At 34.6% G+C, this 16,907-nt stretch overlaps 1 protein-coding gene across 1 annotated transcript; it reads left to right on the top strand.

Annotated features, from left to right (window-relative positions):
* The first annotated feature begins 12,023 nt into the window (after positions 1-12,023).
* On the top strand, positions 12,024-15,138 carry LOC107951929 (phospholipase D alpha 4). Its single transcript, XM_016887113.2, has 4 exons — positions 12,024-12,252; positions 12,344-12,907; positions 13,017-14,229; positions 14,561-15,138. Exons 1-4 carry the CDS (start codon positions 12,166-12,168, stop codon positions 15,001-15,003), a joined length of 2,307 nt encoding a protein of 768 aa, XP_016742602.1. The 5' UTR covers positions 12,024-12,165; the 3' UTR covers positions 15,004-15,138.
* Positions 15,139-16,907: the final 1,769 nt, after the last annotated feature.

Here is a 16,907-nt window from a genome sequence, read left to right as displayed (position 1 = left end):
CCGGCCCAAATTATATACTAAAAGTATTTTTTTTATTTTTAATCATATTTACATTTTATTTTCAATTTTAATATAACAACTTTTTATTATATTTTCAATTTGTGTATTATTTTAAGAATTGTTTTAGTCTCATTTTTTATTTATTTCTTGTTTTAATAATTTGTTTTTATGTTTTTAAATGTATTCGATTTATTATATTTTAAAATTTTTTATTTAATGAAATAAGCTAAAAAAATTTAATATGGGCCGGGCTCGGGCTTAACAATTTTATTTCAAGCCAGGCTTGGACAAAATTTTAGGCCAATATTTCAAGCCGGGTCAGGCCCAAGCCTAAAAAACTAGCTTAAAATTTTGTCTGGGCCCGGCCCGAACCTAGCCCGGCCCATGCACACCTTTACCTCGCACCAGTACTGTTTCCTAAGTCGAGCCTTTAGTCCTTTTTTACTCTTGGTCCCTCAAAGATGCATAAAATTCTTGAACTATAAGGACCACTATAGAGTCTTTTGAGATCATACAGAAGCGTTCCCATCTATGATATCAGACCAAAGGCCAAACTTCTTGGCAGAGTACCATCAATGGTTCAAACCCCCTCTCTTTAATAAATGTTTTTCCCTGAAGTTCTAAAAAATATTTCTCAACATTTTGATTCAGGAAGTTAGAGGGATTTGGAACCATCGATGGTTCTAGTTCACTCGTTCTCTTAAATTTTCTTGGAGGCATATTCAATAGTATTTAAGGCTAATAGTAATAAGTCAACAAGCCAAATTGTCAACAGAACAGTGAAATGATTAGGTTGTAACCCTTAACCTTGTATAATTTGTTCAGAATCCCTTGAAAACTTACTCGTTATCATTCCTTTGATTGCTTTCCTCTTGCTCTTGTACTAAATTAGCTTGAAAGAAGTAGGAATTTTCCACAAAATGATTATGCAAAAGTGAAAAGGGGTTTTAAGCTTTAAGATATTTTAGGAAGATTTTAAAGATTTGGGAGAGTTTAATTGTTAAAAGAGGTTTAGTCTTAGGTTAAAAATAGTTTTTCGATTTTTAAAGTGGTTATTTAAGGCCAAAAATTGGGTTAAAACATGGTTTATGTCATAGAGTTGCACAATCGGGTCAAGTCAACCCTGCAAAAAATTACAGCAATGTCGCAATACAAGGGTTTGGTGTCGCGACATCCCTGGAAGTTTGTCTTTATTACGACATCGGGGTTCGATGTCGTGACACACTCTGAAATTTTGGAAACTTGAGTAGATTGTCTTATGTGTCACAACACGGGGGTACTGTGTCATGACATCGAGATAATTTTCTCGATTCTTTCCTACTAGAAGCGATGTTGTGACACTAACTCTATTTTTGCCCAAAATTCTAGTTTTCAGAGTGTCTTGGTTCCTATAAATCATAAATTTGATACAAATTAGAATCTAGACTAAATAGTTAGTTAAACATACAATAATTTACATAAAATTATAGGTTAATCCAAATTTTCAAGTTTTACTGCTGGATTCATCCCAAAGCTCCATTAACACATACAATGGTGTTTTTCTATTTCTTTTAGTGTTAGTCCATCACCCGTCGAGCCACACCACCTTCTTTTGCTTGTCCCTTTCTTTGAACCTGTTCTTTCGACCTACACTGATTACAGGAAGTATGTTGATTCGTAATTTAGTAATGATAGATTTGTTGGCATTTTTGAAAGAGAAACAAACAAAAAAATAGCAAAAATATGTAGCAAGGAAGCATGAAACAATATGCTTGTCCATTCAACTTGAAAACAATACAGTTAAGTAAAAAAAGTATACTAAATACACAACTACTCCCACTAATAACTTAGAAACAAGCAAAACATAACTTACACACAAGTTAATTATGTCAATCAACACCTAAACACATCAAATAACTTAACAACTAAATTCATTTTCAACTACAAAACATAACAAAGCAACTAAACAAACGAAACCAAAAATAACATGAATAAAAGGCATCATCTCACTGTTCACAGCTCGCATACATTGCTTGCTTGCATGCAATTAGAAGTTTGCAATTCACAGCTCACAGCTTGCATGCATTGCTTGCTTGCTTGCATGCAGTTCGCAGCTCGCATGTATTTCTTGCTTGCATGCAGCTCACAACTCGCAGTGTCAGCTCGCACTTTGCCACTTTGTGAGACAACTCATAGTTTGACACTTGTTGAGGTATATTTTTGTTTGAATCTTCACAAAGCACCTCATACTTTGACACTTCACAATGTGTATGAGTTGTTTCATAGTTGGCCAACTTACAACACTCCTCATTTGTAACACCTAGGTTTTGCAGGTCTAAAGATTTGGTGTATTATAGTAAATAGTTTGTTTGGCAAAATGTTGTCCACCCAAATGATTATTTTTGGTGCATTAGTAGGGATGTATAGTAACCGCCACATGAGTAAGTAAGGATTTGATTTCAATATATTTTGATATATTAAGGAAAATTTTTTGTTTAGCAATAAATGGTAGTTAAGGAATAAGTATTCACCAAAGGTAGGGTACGTCTAGTTTGACAGGAATACAGTGCTAATCAGATTATAAGTAATCTGGTTAGAATGTAACTATACGGCCTAATTGGTAATTGGGGGTACAGGGTACTTATTTATATTTATCTCAGAAATTGTAAGCTAATAAGAAGGCAAGTTCTTAAATGTATGAAACTTGTTAAATTTCACTAAGTAAGTTGAGTCATATTTATATACATGAGATGAGTCTTGAAAGGGGGTTCTTCTTTTTCCCTCTTCCTTTCTTCTTCATTAATTGGTATACACTAATTCTTTCCTTAAATTCCAAATGTATCACTTGATCAATAATCTAGAAGTTATAATTCTATTATGATTAGTGGTTATTCCATCCCTGGGTAAGTATTACTATTCTACATGTTAAATCTTGAAAGAGTAAGTTTGTAAGAGGTGCATGAACAGTAAGATGAAGTATATGACTTTTCATGGGAGTTGTTAGTGTTCGGATTGATGGTAAATCTTATACAAATGGGTCTTAATGATGTTCTTATATTCAAAAAGCAGTGGTCATTGTTGTTTCATAAGGGATGTTAAGACTTGGAGTTCAAGCTTCTGTAGGTGAGTATTAGGTGAGTTTCTACACTGACTCTTGCATGCACATTGTTCATGCTGAAGTATATCTATAGGAAAATGACCAAACTATGGATTGGAAATCATGATTAGTATAGTATGAATATGATACTTATATGATTATAGGAATAAAGTTATGCTAAAAAATGATTGAGTACATGAATGATTGTTGATGATGGTATGTGTATTTGATATGAGATCTGATGGGTCCAAATACGTTAAAAGTGGTATATTAAGTTTATGGTTAGGTTAAGAGATAAATTAGTTTGCTTGAATGTGATTTTTATTAGATGTATGGTGAGTAATATGAAATATTGGGTCCGGGTGTGTCTATGTTTGTAGAGTTTGTAAATTGAATCGAGTCATCGTGATGGTAACTAATGAAGTCCATCAGGAAAAAAACACGAACTCCGATAAGAAATTCTGAAGGTAAATTCCATGGTTATGGCGTACACTGAATGGATCGTTTTTTTAGCGTACTCTGAATGGATCGCCTTGGTGGCATACTCTATATGATTGCCTGTGTGGCGTGGTTTAAATGAAGCCTTTATGGTGTATTCTGTAAATCGTATTCTATAAATCGTATGTTTTCTTCTAAAGAGTATTCTTAGTATATCCTGAGAGTATAATATGTTTGAATCCCTTTCGTGCTTCGTTTCATATGTATGGAATAAATGATGAACTACAGTATGGTAAGTACAGTATAAATTTGACCAGATGAGGAAAGTTGAAATTGACTGGGAGAAATGGATCTGTAAGTATCTGTACAAGATAAAAGAGGATGTTTGTAAATAGTAATGAAAAATTTGTATATGTTAAAAGAGTATCTATCATACCTAAATAAACTAGGTATAACCTTGGAATTATATAATCTGAGTAGTTTTCATCCTTCAGTACATATCGATATTTTAAATTTGGAAAATGTTTCATCGAAAAATATAAAATACTGTGACTTAATTTAAATTGTAATAGATCAAAAGTTGATCGTATATAAATTATAGAGTTATCAGCTAAATATGAAAGTATTCACCAAAGTTTCGTATTTGTAAATAGACATTCTAAAAGAAGTATATGTGAAAGGTTATTCTTGTCTGTATTAGACTATAAAAATACCATTGTTAGAGTATTAGACAAGGGAAAAATATGAGGATTAAGGAAAAGATTATGATTCAGTTCAGAAGTATAAGAGTTGATAAGAAGAAAGGAATAGTAATTGGTGTATAAGCATAATTCTAATTATGTGAAGGAATTCGTCAGAGCAAGTGAACGAAGCAATTGAGTAGACTGTACAGATGATATTTCTGTCATTTAAATATTTTTCAAGGTATAGTGCTTCAACCCTCACTAAGTTCTTTGAACTTACTTATGTTGTTTTTATGTTTCAAGTTTAGTTGTTGGATACTCGCCTATAGGGACGATGCCAAGATTATGCCAAGGAAGGGGCGTAATGGAATATTATGCATATAGTGCTATAGTAGGAGGTTGTATTTTTCATTTTGTTGTGTTAAGAATGATTCATTTTTTTATAATAACATTTATTTAAATACCTTGTTGTTTTGTTGAAATTTAGTCTTGGAATGTAATGTAAACTAGGATATGTTTGAAAAGTGGAGTTGTTTACCAAAGTTTAGTGATATATATTATGTATTTTCTATGGTAACACTTAAGATCTAGACCTAATGTATCGGGCTGAGTTGAGGGTGTTACATTCTTGGCCTTTATACTGCGAACACCGATCAGCTTTCTCAAGCTTTCGAACCTGACCTTTCTAAAAGGCTTGGTTAGAATATCATCAATTTGAACTTCAGTTGCATCTCAATTCCTTTCACTTCCTTTATCAAACTTAGAGATCAGTAATTAACATGCCTCATTCTTCTATGCCATAACTTAGTTTCATCTACTTAGCTTGCATAAGCTTTAAAGATTGCTAATTTCCAGTCCACAACAAAAATTCTGCCAGACATAGTAACTGATACAAGTTCACGTCCACTAGGATCAAGAATCAAACATTCTATATTCTCAAACACAACTGAATAACCTCTTTCAAGCAGCTGACCAACACTTAGCAGATTTTGATCTATGTCAGGTGCTAAAAGAACATCTAAAAAAAGCTTAGTATCTGATGGAGTGTTGATTAAAACATCTCATTTTGCTTTTGACTTGATGTATTGTCCATTTCCAACTTTGATTCTAGAATTAAAAATTTTGTCAATCTTCTTGAAAATGGTTGCATTTGAGGTCATATGATTAGTACTACCACTTTTAATGAGCCAATACTTTTTTATGTTGCTACGGGTGGCAAAGCAAGAGGCAATGAACATCAACTCCTCTTGAGCTTGGTTCCCATAAGCTACCTAAGCTTAAGCATTATGTTGATATGGTTGTTGTTATTGTGGTTGCCATTTGTTCCTACAAACCCTTTTGTTAAAATTAAGTGACTCAAATTCTTATTTAAATAAAATACGATGGAAAATAAAATAAAAGTAAAATCCATATAGAACTAGACTTCTTTTATTTTATTTTAGAATAAGGTTTTTTAAACCTTATTAAACTTCATCTATTTTATATTGATTAGGATAAGGTGTTTCAATCCTAATAGAATATGGCTTTACAAGCCTATAAATAGACATAGTCTATTCCTCTTATATTGATTCAATTTTTCGACATAGTGAATTTTCTTCTCATCTGCCCGTGGTTTTTTTCCCGAAAGGGTTTCCACGTAAAATTTATTTTTTTATTTTTTTATTTTATTTTTCTCAAATTGATATCAGAGCTTCTAGGTTATTCATCTCGATCACGGTAATGGCATCTTTAAAGTATGAAATTCTGCTGTTGGATCGCAACACTAGATTTGCGTTGTGGCAAATTAATATGCAAGCAGTTCTTGCACAGATGGATCTGAATGATGCCCTGCTAGGGATAGATAAGATGCCTTCGACATTAACATATGAAGATAAGAAGCGTAAGGATCGAAAGGCGTTAACATAATTACATCTACATTTGTCCTACGAAATTTTACAGGATGTGATGAAAGAGAAGACTGCCGCTGCATTATGGAAGAGGCTAGAACAAATATGTATGTCGAAAACTCTAACAAGCAAGTTGTATATGAAGCAGCGTCTTTATGCTCATCGTTTGGAGGAAGCTGCGTCTGTACACGAACACTTAACAGTGTTTAAAGAAATTCTCTCAAACTTGGAGGCCATGGAGGTTCAGTATGATAAGGAAGATCTAGTGTTGATTCTACTTTGTTCATTGCCCCCGTCTTATTCAACCTTTAGAGACACGATTTTATATAGCCGCGAGTCTCTCACAGTTGATGAGGTTTATGATTCTTTAACCTCGTATGATAAGATGAAGCATCTTATGGTTAAACCCGACTCTCAGGGAGAGGGTCTCATTGTTCGTGGGAGACAAAATTGGAATGCTGATGATGATCGTGGTAGGACACAGGAACGGAATCCTCGTGGTAAATTTAAAGGTAGATCGAAGTCTTCAAACAGAGGTAAAACTTATAACTTCTGCAAGAAGAAAGGGCACATTAAATCTGAGTGTTATAAGCTACAAAATAAGATTAAAATGGAGGCTGCGAATTAAAAGGGAAAACAACCAGAAAATTCTGGTGAAGCTGATGTTGTAGAAGATTACAGCGATGGTGAACTTCTAGTTGCTTCTATCAATGATTCTAAAGTAAGTGAGGAATGGATACTTGATTCAGGCTGCACCTTCCACATGAGTCCCAATCGGGATTGGTTTACAACTTACGAAACAGTGTCTGAAGGTGTTGTTTTGATGGGAAATAATGCTTCGTGTAAAATCGCAGGTGTTGGAATAGTTAAAGTTAAGATGTTTGATGGAGTTATCAGAACACTTAGTGAGGTACGACATGTTCCAGAATTGAAGAGAAATTTAATTTCGTTGAGTACTCTTGATTCAAAAGGGTACAGATATACAGCTGAAAGTGGGATTTTAAAGATTTCTAAAGGTTCCCTTGTTGTGATGAAAGGGCAAAGAAAAACTTCCAAGTTATATGTTTTCTAGGGTTCTATTGTTACTATGATGCAGCTGTCGCTTCCTCTTCCTTGTCAGATGATGATATTACTAAACTTTGGCATATACGCCTACGGCATATGAGTTAGAATGGCATGGTAGAATTGAGTAAAAGAGGACTTCTTGATGGGCAAGGAATTTGCAAACTAAATTTCTGTGAGCACTGTGTTTTTGGGAAGCAAAAGAGAGTTCGATTCACTAGAGGAATCCATAACACGAAGGGAATATTGGAGTATATTCATTCTGATCTGTGGGGGCCATCCAGAGTGCCTTCGAGAGGTAGAGCTAATTATATGCTAACCTTTATTGATGATTTTTCCAGAAAAGTTTAGGCGTTCTTCCTGAAGCAGAAAAGCGATGTGTTTTCCACATTTAAGTCTCGAAAAATTATGATTGAAAAACAGACGGGAAAATAGATAAAATACCTCCGCACAGACAATGGCTTAGAGTTCTGTTCTGATAAGTTTAATAGATTGTGCAAGTCATAAGGGATCATGAGACACTTGACAGTTCGTCATACTCCACAGCAAAACGGTGTTGTAGAACGAATGAACAGAACGATCATGGAGAAGGTTCGATGTATGTTGTCAAATGCCAACTTATCGAAGTCATTTTGGGCAGAAGCAGCCTCTACTGCATATTTTTTAATCAACCGATCTCCATCCGTTGCCATTGAGAAAAAGACTCCACAAGAGGTATGGTCTGGTAATCCTGCTAATTATTCTGATTTAAAGATTTTTGGGTGTCCTGCGTATGCTCATGTTGGTAATGGAAAATTGGAACCGAGATCCATTAAATGCGTTTTTCTTGGTTATAAAGCTGGTGTAAAAGGGTATAAGTTATGGTGTCCTGGAAATAGAAAAGTTGTGATTAGCAGAGATGTTGTTTTTGATGAAACTGCTATGCTACCAAACTTATCTCTTAAAGACTCTTCCAATAAAGAAAATCAAAAGCACGTGGAGCATCAGATTATTAACTCCTCAAGCCAGAACAAAAGTTGAGATTAGAGTTGCTTCTTCACCACAATACTCTATCGCCAAAAACAAAACTAGAAGAGAAATTAAACCTCCAAAGAAGTATGCCGAGGCTGATCTAGTTGCTTATGCTTTAAATGTGGCTGAAGATATAGATTCGAATCAAGAGCCATCTAATTATTCTGAGGCGGTTAGCTGTGAAGACTCAGAAAAATGGATGTTTGCTATGCAAGAAGAGATGGAATCACTCCACAAAAATAGAACATAGGACCTTGTAAAACTTCCTAAAGGTAAAAAGGTTGTTCGTTGTAAATGGATGTTTAAAAGGAAAGAAGGGACTCCAGGAGTTGAAGAACTCAGATATAAAGCAAGGCTTGTTGCAAAGGGTTACAGTCAAATTCCATGAGTGGACTTCACAGATGTGTTCTCTCCAATTGTTAAGCATATTTCGATTCGAGCTTTGCTTGGTATTGCGGCCATGCATGATTTGGAGCTTGAGCAGTTAGATGTAAAAATTCATTTCTGCATGGAAAACTTGAGGAGGATATTTACATGCAACAACCAGAGGGTTTTATAGTCTCAGAAAAAGAGGACTATGTTTGCTTGCAGAAAAAGTCCCTTTACGGTTTGAAAATGTCACCAAGACAGTGGTACAAGAGGTTTGATTCCTTTATGACTTCTCATGATTTCAAAAGAAATAGTTTTGACAGTAGTGTTTACTTTAAGAAAAACAGTTATGGTTCTTTTGTGTGTCTACTTCTTTATGTTGATGACATGTTGATAGCAGCAAAAGATAAAGGAGAGATAAGAAATGTAAAAACCCAACTAAATAAAGAATTTGAGATGAAAGATTTAGGACCAGCAAAGAAGTTACTTGGAATGGAGATTCTCAGAGATAGAAAAACAAGTAAATTGTACCTAAGTCAGAAGGGGTACATTGAGAAAGTTCTTTGCAGGTCCAATATGCAGAGTGCTAAGCCTGTTAGTACTCCTTTAACAGCCCATTTCAGACTTTCATCAGTTTTGTCTCCACAATCAGATGATGAGATTGAGTACATGTCGCATGTTCCATACTCTAGTGCAGTGGGATCTCTCATGTATGCTATGGTTTGTTCACATCCAGATTTATCATATGTAGTCAGTGCAGTTAGCAGATACATGGCGAATCCCGGTAAAGAATACTGGAAAGTAGTTCAGTGGATTCTAAGATACTTACGAGGTACTACTAATGTTTGCTTACAGTTTGGAAGAACTAGACATGGAGTCATAGGGTATGTTGATGCTGATTTTGCTGGAGACCTTGATAAAAGAAGATCTCTCACAGGTTATGTCTTTACAATCGAAGGTTGTGCAATCAGTTGGAAAGCCACTTTGTAGTCTACAGTCGCTTTGTCTACCACTGAAGCTGAGTACATGGCGATTACTGAGGCTTGTAAAGAAGCTATTTGGTTGAAGGGACTCTTTAGTGAACTCAATGAAGACCTTCAAATCAGCACAGTATTTTGTGACAGTCAGAGTGCCATCTTTCTTACAAAAGATCAAATGTTTCATGAGAGAACAAAACACATTGATGTTCGGTATCATTTTGTTAGTGATATTATTGCTCGTGGTGATATTGTTGTGAGCAAAATTAGTACTCATGAAAATCCTGCAGATATGATGACTAAGTCACTTCCTATAACCAAGTTTGAGCATTGCTCAAACTTGGTTGGTGTTCATTGTTGAAGTTAAACCCTTAAGGGGTTTTATGGAAGAGGTGAAGAAATTGTTTATTGAAAGTTCGCGATAAAGAACTTGTTCATTGAGAATTTGTGTCAAGGTGGAGATTGTTAGAATTAAGTGACCCAAATTCTTATTTAAATAAAATACGATGGAAAATAAAATAAAAGTAAAATCCATATAGAACTAGACTTCTTTTATTTTATTTTAGAATAAGGTTTTTAAACCTTATTAAACTTCATCTATTTTATATTGATTAGGATAAGGTGTTTCAATCCTACTAGAATATGGCTTTACAAGCCTATAAACAGACATAGTCTATTCCTCTTGTATTGATTCAATTTTTCGACATAGTGAATTTTCTTCTCCTCTGCCCGTGGTTTTTTCCCGAAAGGGTTTCCACGTAAAATTTCTTTTTTTATTTTTTTATTTTATTTTTCTCACCTTTCCATGTGGCCAAATTGTTTGCAGGCTCTACATTGTATGTTAGGCCTGAACCAACAGTATTTCTCCAAGTGCTCTTCTTGAAATGAGAACAAGGTGGATGCTTCATTTTTCCACTATCTCTCTTTTGCTTTTCACTCCAACTCTTTTTTTCCTTATTGTTTGAGGAGCTCGAGCCTTTCTTGCGTCTAGCTTAGAATACATTTTAAAGACTTAAAAATATTTAATATTTCAAGGCATACTTTTTTTTTGTTCTACGTTGAGTCTTGACGATAAAAAAGTAAGCAAATTAAACTTTAATAGTAGACTTTGAATCCAATTAAAATCTATTAATAGCAAACTTTGAAAGTGGATCTTATTTTCCAAGTATACAATAGGTACATAACCAATGACTCTTCATAAATAAATTGTCTCTCTTCTTAAAAAGTTCTTGGAAATTCTTGATCTTTTCTTGTCTTCTTCATTTTTTCACTTTTGGTAGTGAGAAAATTTATTACGATAATCCCCCGTGACTATTATTATAGTCCAATTTTCTACATCCACATTAAAGATTATATCTTTCGAATTTATTACATATTGTTACATTCTCTCCAGGGTATGGTTAGGTTTCTTGGTTAAAAACTTTTGTTCAATCATAAGTAAAAAAAAAATCATGATATTGCTACCATAGAAGCACATTTGAATCTTCAAAAAATTTGATCATCCAAATAGCATACATACTATAATTTAATAAAGGAATCTTAGTTTAAAAGAAATATTAAATTAGTAATATTTTTTCATAAAATAATTTTACAAAAAATCAATCAACAAAGGAGAAAAATATACCACGTAAGGATTATATAAATTTCTTTGAATAAAAGGGTATAAAAAAAATTTAGAGATTCATGTGTACCTGAGTGGTTAAAGGCTCTAATGATTACCCATAGTGCGCAGGCCTCAATTAAAATAGCAACAACTCTAAGAGGCAATCGACAATAGTAAATTTTTGGATATTTTTGTGACTTATGGAGAAAAACAATTAAAATAGAATCGTACTGATAGAGAATAAAGAACAATGAAAATGTGGGAAGCAATAAAGAATGTATTTTATTGATGAATGGGAATATTTACAAAGCTTCTCGAAAATCTCTATTTATAGGCATAAAAAATAAAAATAAAGAAAAGATTTACTTCTAATGACTTAGAATTTAAAGTAGATCAAAACTGATGTTGATCTTGATGGAGATCTACTTAATAAGATATTTATAATAAATTTTTTATTTATTAAATAATAATTTAAATTGAATATAATCTTAATGTAACTATCATTTCGACTAATTTGTTAGCCTTCATTAATAACTTGAAAAAACGAAAAGACTTGCGAAATAAAATTGTAAAAACAGGGTAAAATTATCAAATCATCTTTCGTCACCCTTGATATGCTGGTGTACTTTCTCATTGCATCACATGCCGTATTTCCGAAAAAGTTAAATAATAAGGGGTGAAAATGATGTTTCCTTTTTCTCACAATTCCTATACTATTTTCTTTTCAAGTCGTTCAATATCACAATACCATACAAAGCAGATGTTTGTATAGAGATACATACGTCTAAATGAAAGAAGAAATTGTTAAATATTCAACTTGTGATTTGAGTTTTAAGTAAACTTCAACTTGAAGAGAAAAACTTGTTAAAGACTTCGAGGATTAGTAATGGGGAATTTCACAAGTTTCTCCAAGGCAAGTTTCCAATTCGATGTCACCCTATACCTTTAAATACTCAAAGATGGGCATACCCAAAAAACATATCCCATCTTAAAAAACAAAACTGACCTTTACAAGCTTTTTCATCCATCTCTCTTTGTTTTAATTTGGAGGATCATAGCAATGGAGAGTAAGCAAAAGTTCCTCCATGGAACACTTGAAGCCTCCATCTTTGATGCAACACCTTACACACCTTCCTTTCCCTTCAATGTAAGTTGTTTTGGTTTTATTAATTTCCACGATGATCACAATAATTTTGATGTCCTTTACAAACTTACAAGTTTGTTTGCTTGTTTTGAAGTGTATGATTGCAAATGGAAAGCCAACCTACGTTACGATCAAGCTGGACAATAAGAAGGTAGCAAAGACAACCCTGGAACGAGATCGTGTATGGAACCAAACATTTCAAATTCTGTGTGCTCATCCACCTGATTCAACCATCACCATTACAATGAAAACAAAGTGTTCCATCTTAGGCAAATTCAGCATCCAGGCAAGGCAAATACTAATGGACTCAAGTTTGATCAATGGCTTCTTTCCTCTCCAACTTGAAAATGGTAAAACCAGTCCAGAAGTAAAGCTGAGGTTCATGTTGTGGTTCAAACCAGCGGAGTTTGAACCAACATGGGGAAGAGTGATTGACGGTAGAGGATTCCAGGGGCTTCGAAACGCTACTTTTCCTCAACGCGCCGATTGCAATGTGAAGCTTTATCAAGACGTCCACCATACCTCAGCTTTTCAGCCTCCATTTTCTTCCTTCTCTTCTGCTCCAACAAAACTGTGGGAGGATGTATATAAGGCCATTGAGGGTGCTAAACATTTGGTTTACATTGCAGGCTGGTCTTTCAATCCAAATATGGCTTTGGTATTTCAAATCATTAATCCTTTTTTCCTTTTGTTCTTTTTCTTCTCAGATGATTATTGTTGAGAACAACATGAAATCAGAATTTACTCTATAATGTTTTCGAAAACAGGTCCGGGATCCTGAAACAAGTATTCCACATGCAAGAGGGGTAAAACTTGGTGAATTGTTGAAACGAAAAGCTGAAGAAGGTGTAGCAGTGAGGATTATGCTTTGGAACGATGAAACTTCCTTACCATTTATCAAGAACCAAGGAGTAATGAGAACGCATGATGAAGACGCTTTTGCATATTTCAAACACACCAAAGTCGAATGCAAATTATGCCCAAGATTGCACCATAAGTTCCCCACACTCTTTGCTCACCATCAAAAGACCGTGACAGTTGATACCAGAGCCGCCTACGGTTCGTTGATCAACGACAGAGAAATCATGAGCTTTGTCGGTGGAGTTGATCTCTGTGACGGCCGATACGACACCGAAGAACATTCATTGTTTCGAACACTTAACATGGAATCTCATTGTTTCGACTTCTATCAAACCAACATCTCCGGGGCTAGCCTTCACAAAGGAGGGCCAAGGGAGCCATGGCATGACGCCCACGCATGTATCACTGGGGAAGCTGCTTGGGATGTGCTTGCCAATTTCGAGGAACGCTGGAATAAGCAATGTGACCCTTCTTTATTACCGCCTATAAACTCAATACCCAATCTCATACGACAGCCCTTTTCTTCAAGCAACCCTGACGAGAGCGACGACCGGAATTGGAAGGTACAAGTTTTTAGATCAATCGACCATGTGTCGACGAACCAATTGTCTAAAAACTTAACTGTGGAGCAAAGCATCCATGAAGCATACGTAGAAGCAATAAGGCGAGCTGACAGGTTCATATATATAGAAAATCAATATTTCATAGGGGGATGTCATTTATGGGATAAAGATAAGAAGTCAGGGTGTAGAAACTTGATTCCAATAGAGATTGCACTTAAAGTGGCAAGCAAAATCAAAGCGAAAGAGAGGTTTGCTGTGTATATATTGATACCAATGTGGCCTGAAGGAGTGCCTGAGAGCGAACCGGTACATGATATATTGCATTGGACAAGGCAAACCATGGAAATGATGTATAGATTGATCGGTGAAGCCATAAAAGAAAGCGGTGGACAAGAACACCCCTGTGATTACTTGAACTTCTTTTGTCTTGCAAATAGGGAAAAAGAGAGCAAAGAAGAGTTCGTTCCTCCACATTCCCCTCACCCTTCCACACAATACTGGAAGGCCCAAAAGCATAGGAGGTTCATGGTTTATGTCCACTCCAAGGTGATGATAGGTAATACCAGTACGTTTCTTATTTTATTGCCAATGACCCTACCTTTGATTATTTATTTATACATTTTTTTCATAATTTTGATTCAATCCAAACCCACCCATCATGCCACCATTTGCTATTCGTTTAATATTAAAATACAATAGATTGATGTTGTGATAGTATCCTTATATTCCATCGTTAAAGCTAAATAAAATTAATTAAAATTGGATTGGACCAGACATATCCAAAATATGAAAGACCTTATCCAAGGTCAGGCTGGTCTAGTTGGATGTATTGAGTATCAAGAGGACAATCTTGATTCAATATTAACCATGGTCGTTGCAACTTGCAGTGGATGATTTATACATTCTGATAGGATCCGCCAATGTGAACCAAAGATCCATGGACGGTCAACGAGACACAGAAATTGCAATCGGATGCTATCAGTTGCCGCCGGGGAATCCTGAAATCAATTCTGCAACTCCTAGAAGTATCCATGATTATCGAATGGCCTTATGGTATGAGCATACCGAACTTGCTGATGACATATTTATGAAGCCGCAGAGCCTGGAATGCGTGCAAAAAATACGTTCAGTAGGTGACCAAATGTGGCAAATCTATGCAAATGAAGACATAGCGGACATGGAAGGAGTTCACCTTGTCACTTACCCTGTCAACGTCACAGTCGATGGTTTGGTTGAGGATGTTGTTGGCGGTGAGGGGAACTTCCCAGACACGAATACACCAGTCAAAGGAAGACGATCCAAAGTGCTACCACCGGTATTCACAACCTAGATGTAAAGAATTTTACATATGGCTGAATTTGAAAATCCAACTCACCCCTAAATTGTAACCATGTAATTTATATGTTATGAAAAGAACAAAAATAAAAATTGGGCTTCAAGCAAAGAACTTGAAATTGAAAAGGAATAGTGCAACATATTGCTCTGATTTGAAATTACAATTATCGTAATGATTGCCTAATGCAATTAGTCTGATTTTATGGTACTAAAACACTGAATCTTTCATTTGTCATATAGAACACTAAATAAACAAGGTAGGCAAGCCCAATTATAAAATATATGATTTTTTATGTTATTTTATAAATATTTTTAATGTTCTTTTTTTAAATCATATTTTGAGAATTTGAGGTTAAAACACAAAAGCTTCATGGCTTTTGTTAACAAGAGAGCTAAGGGACACAGTCTCAAATTAAAGTCATATTTAAATAAGTTTCAGTCAGATCAGAAAATCTCACACAAGATTAGACGAACATGAACACCACGTGGAACACGATGAGACATGAAAAGATAACACGACACATGATGACCAAAAAACACAAACACGAAAACAATACATATAATGCAAATTTTTGACATGTCAAATTTTGTATTAAATACGTAACACTTTAAACACAATAATAACATAATAATAATAATAATGTCTTTCAAAATTATTAATAATAATAATAATATGAACATAACACAAATATACAGGTAGTCGAGTCTACTTTTAGTAATCAAAGTTGCAACAATAGAGTACATACATGACACCAAGCTTGTGCAGTTCATGAATTCAAGTGCTAATCATGGAGCATGAGACCATATCTGTTACACAAGAACAGTTAAAGAAGGAAAATTCGTAATAGCTATGACCTACATTACCATCATGGAGAGACTACTTTCCTACCAGTATTTAACAAATGCAACTAGTTATTTGGTATTTGTTAGTAATTAGGGTCGGGAAACGCTTCTCTCAAAATAGAAAGTTATTTTTAATTTCAAAGGTTTTCAGAATACAAGTTTCAGAATATATCCCAGTATGAACCACTAACAAAAAAGTTAGGAGATGTTAGCATGTTCTGGGCATGTTATTTGATGGGGTGTTCATTTTCTTCCAATTTTGTCTGGAAGCACATGTAATGATGTAACTTTACCTCGTTCATATTTCCTCAATTTCATGCAAGATTTAACTAATCTTCTTTCTGCATCTTTTTGCACGAGGCATACCAGTTTCCTGTCTGCAAACATAAAAAGGAAAATATTAGGAAGAATCTAAAATTTGAAATATAAATATTAACTGTAAGGAAAGTTGTCGATCAAATATGTACTTTAGATTACGAATAAAAAGGAACCAATTTTATTTAACCACCAAGTGATCTAAATAAAATTACAATCATTTATTAACTGGTAAAAAAGAACTTGTCAGCAGTGTAGCAGCCCGAGAATCACATCTTCTCCTGTCTCTACCTCTACATCATGTATGCATCTGACTTACAAGATAACTACATTTAACAATTCGAGGCTGGCCCCACGAAGCAAATGGCAAATCCACAATAACGTTAACCCAACTTCAGTGCTCAAGCAAAATTTTAGTAGACAAATATAAGTATTTTTCTCCAAATTTCACCGTGGCACAGGAAAGATAATCCCAAAACTAAGTAACTATTGTTGAATGAGATTGTATATTCAGGAAAATCCTTTCAATCCGCTTCATCCAGCCAATTCCACATTTAACATACTTAGTATGTAGTATAAAACAAATACTTTGTCCTATCAGTGCAGTGGTTAACTATAAAAAAATTTAAAACAAAATGATTTGGATGTAAATCTCATTAAGAATAAAAGGATATTATATATGACGTCAGATGTACATCTCTAGTTAATCATAGATAACCTCATAGATTGTTGCTTTCCAAC

Source organism: Gossypium hirsutum, chromosome A02 (genome assembly GCF_007990345.1).
Source record: "Gossypium hirsutum isolate 1008001.06 chromosome A02, Gossypium_hirsutum_v2.1, whole genome shotgun sequence".
In the NCBI taxonomy this organism is placed as follows: Eukaryota; Viridiplantae; Streptophyta; class Magnoliopsida; order Malvales; family Malvaceae; genus Gossypium; species Gossypium hirsutum.
The sequence above is the reverse complement of the archived record's forward strand: the minus strand, read 5'-3'. Positions and strand labels throughout refer to the sequence as shown.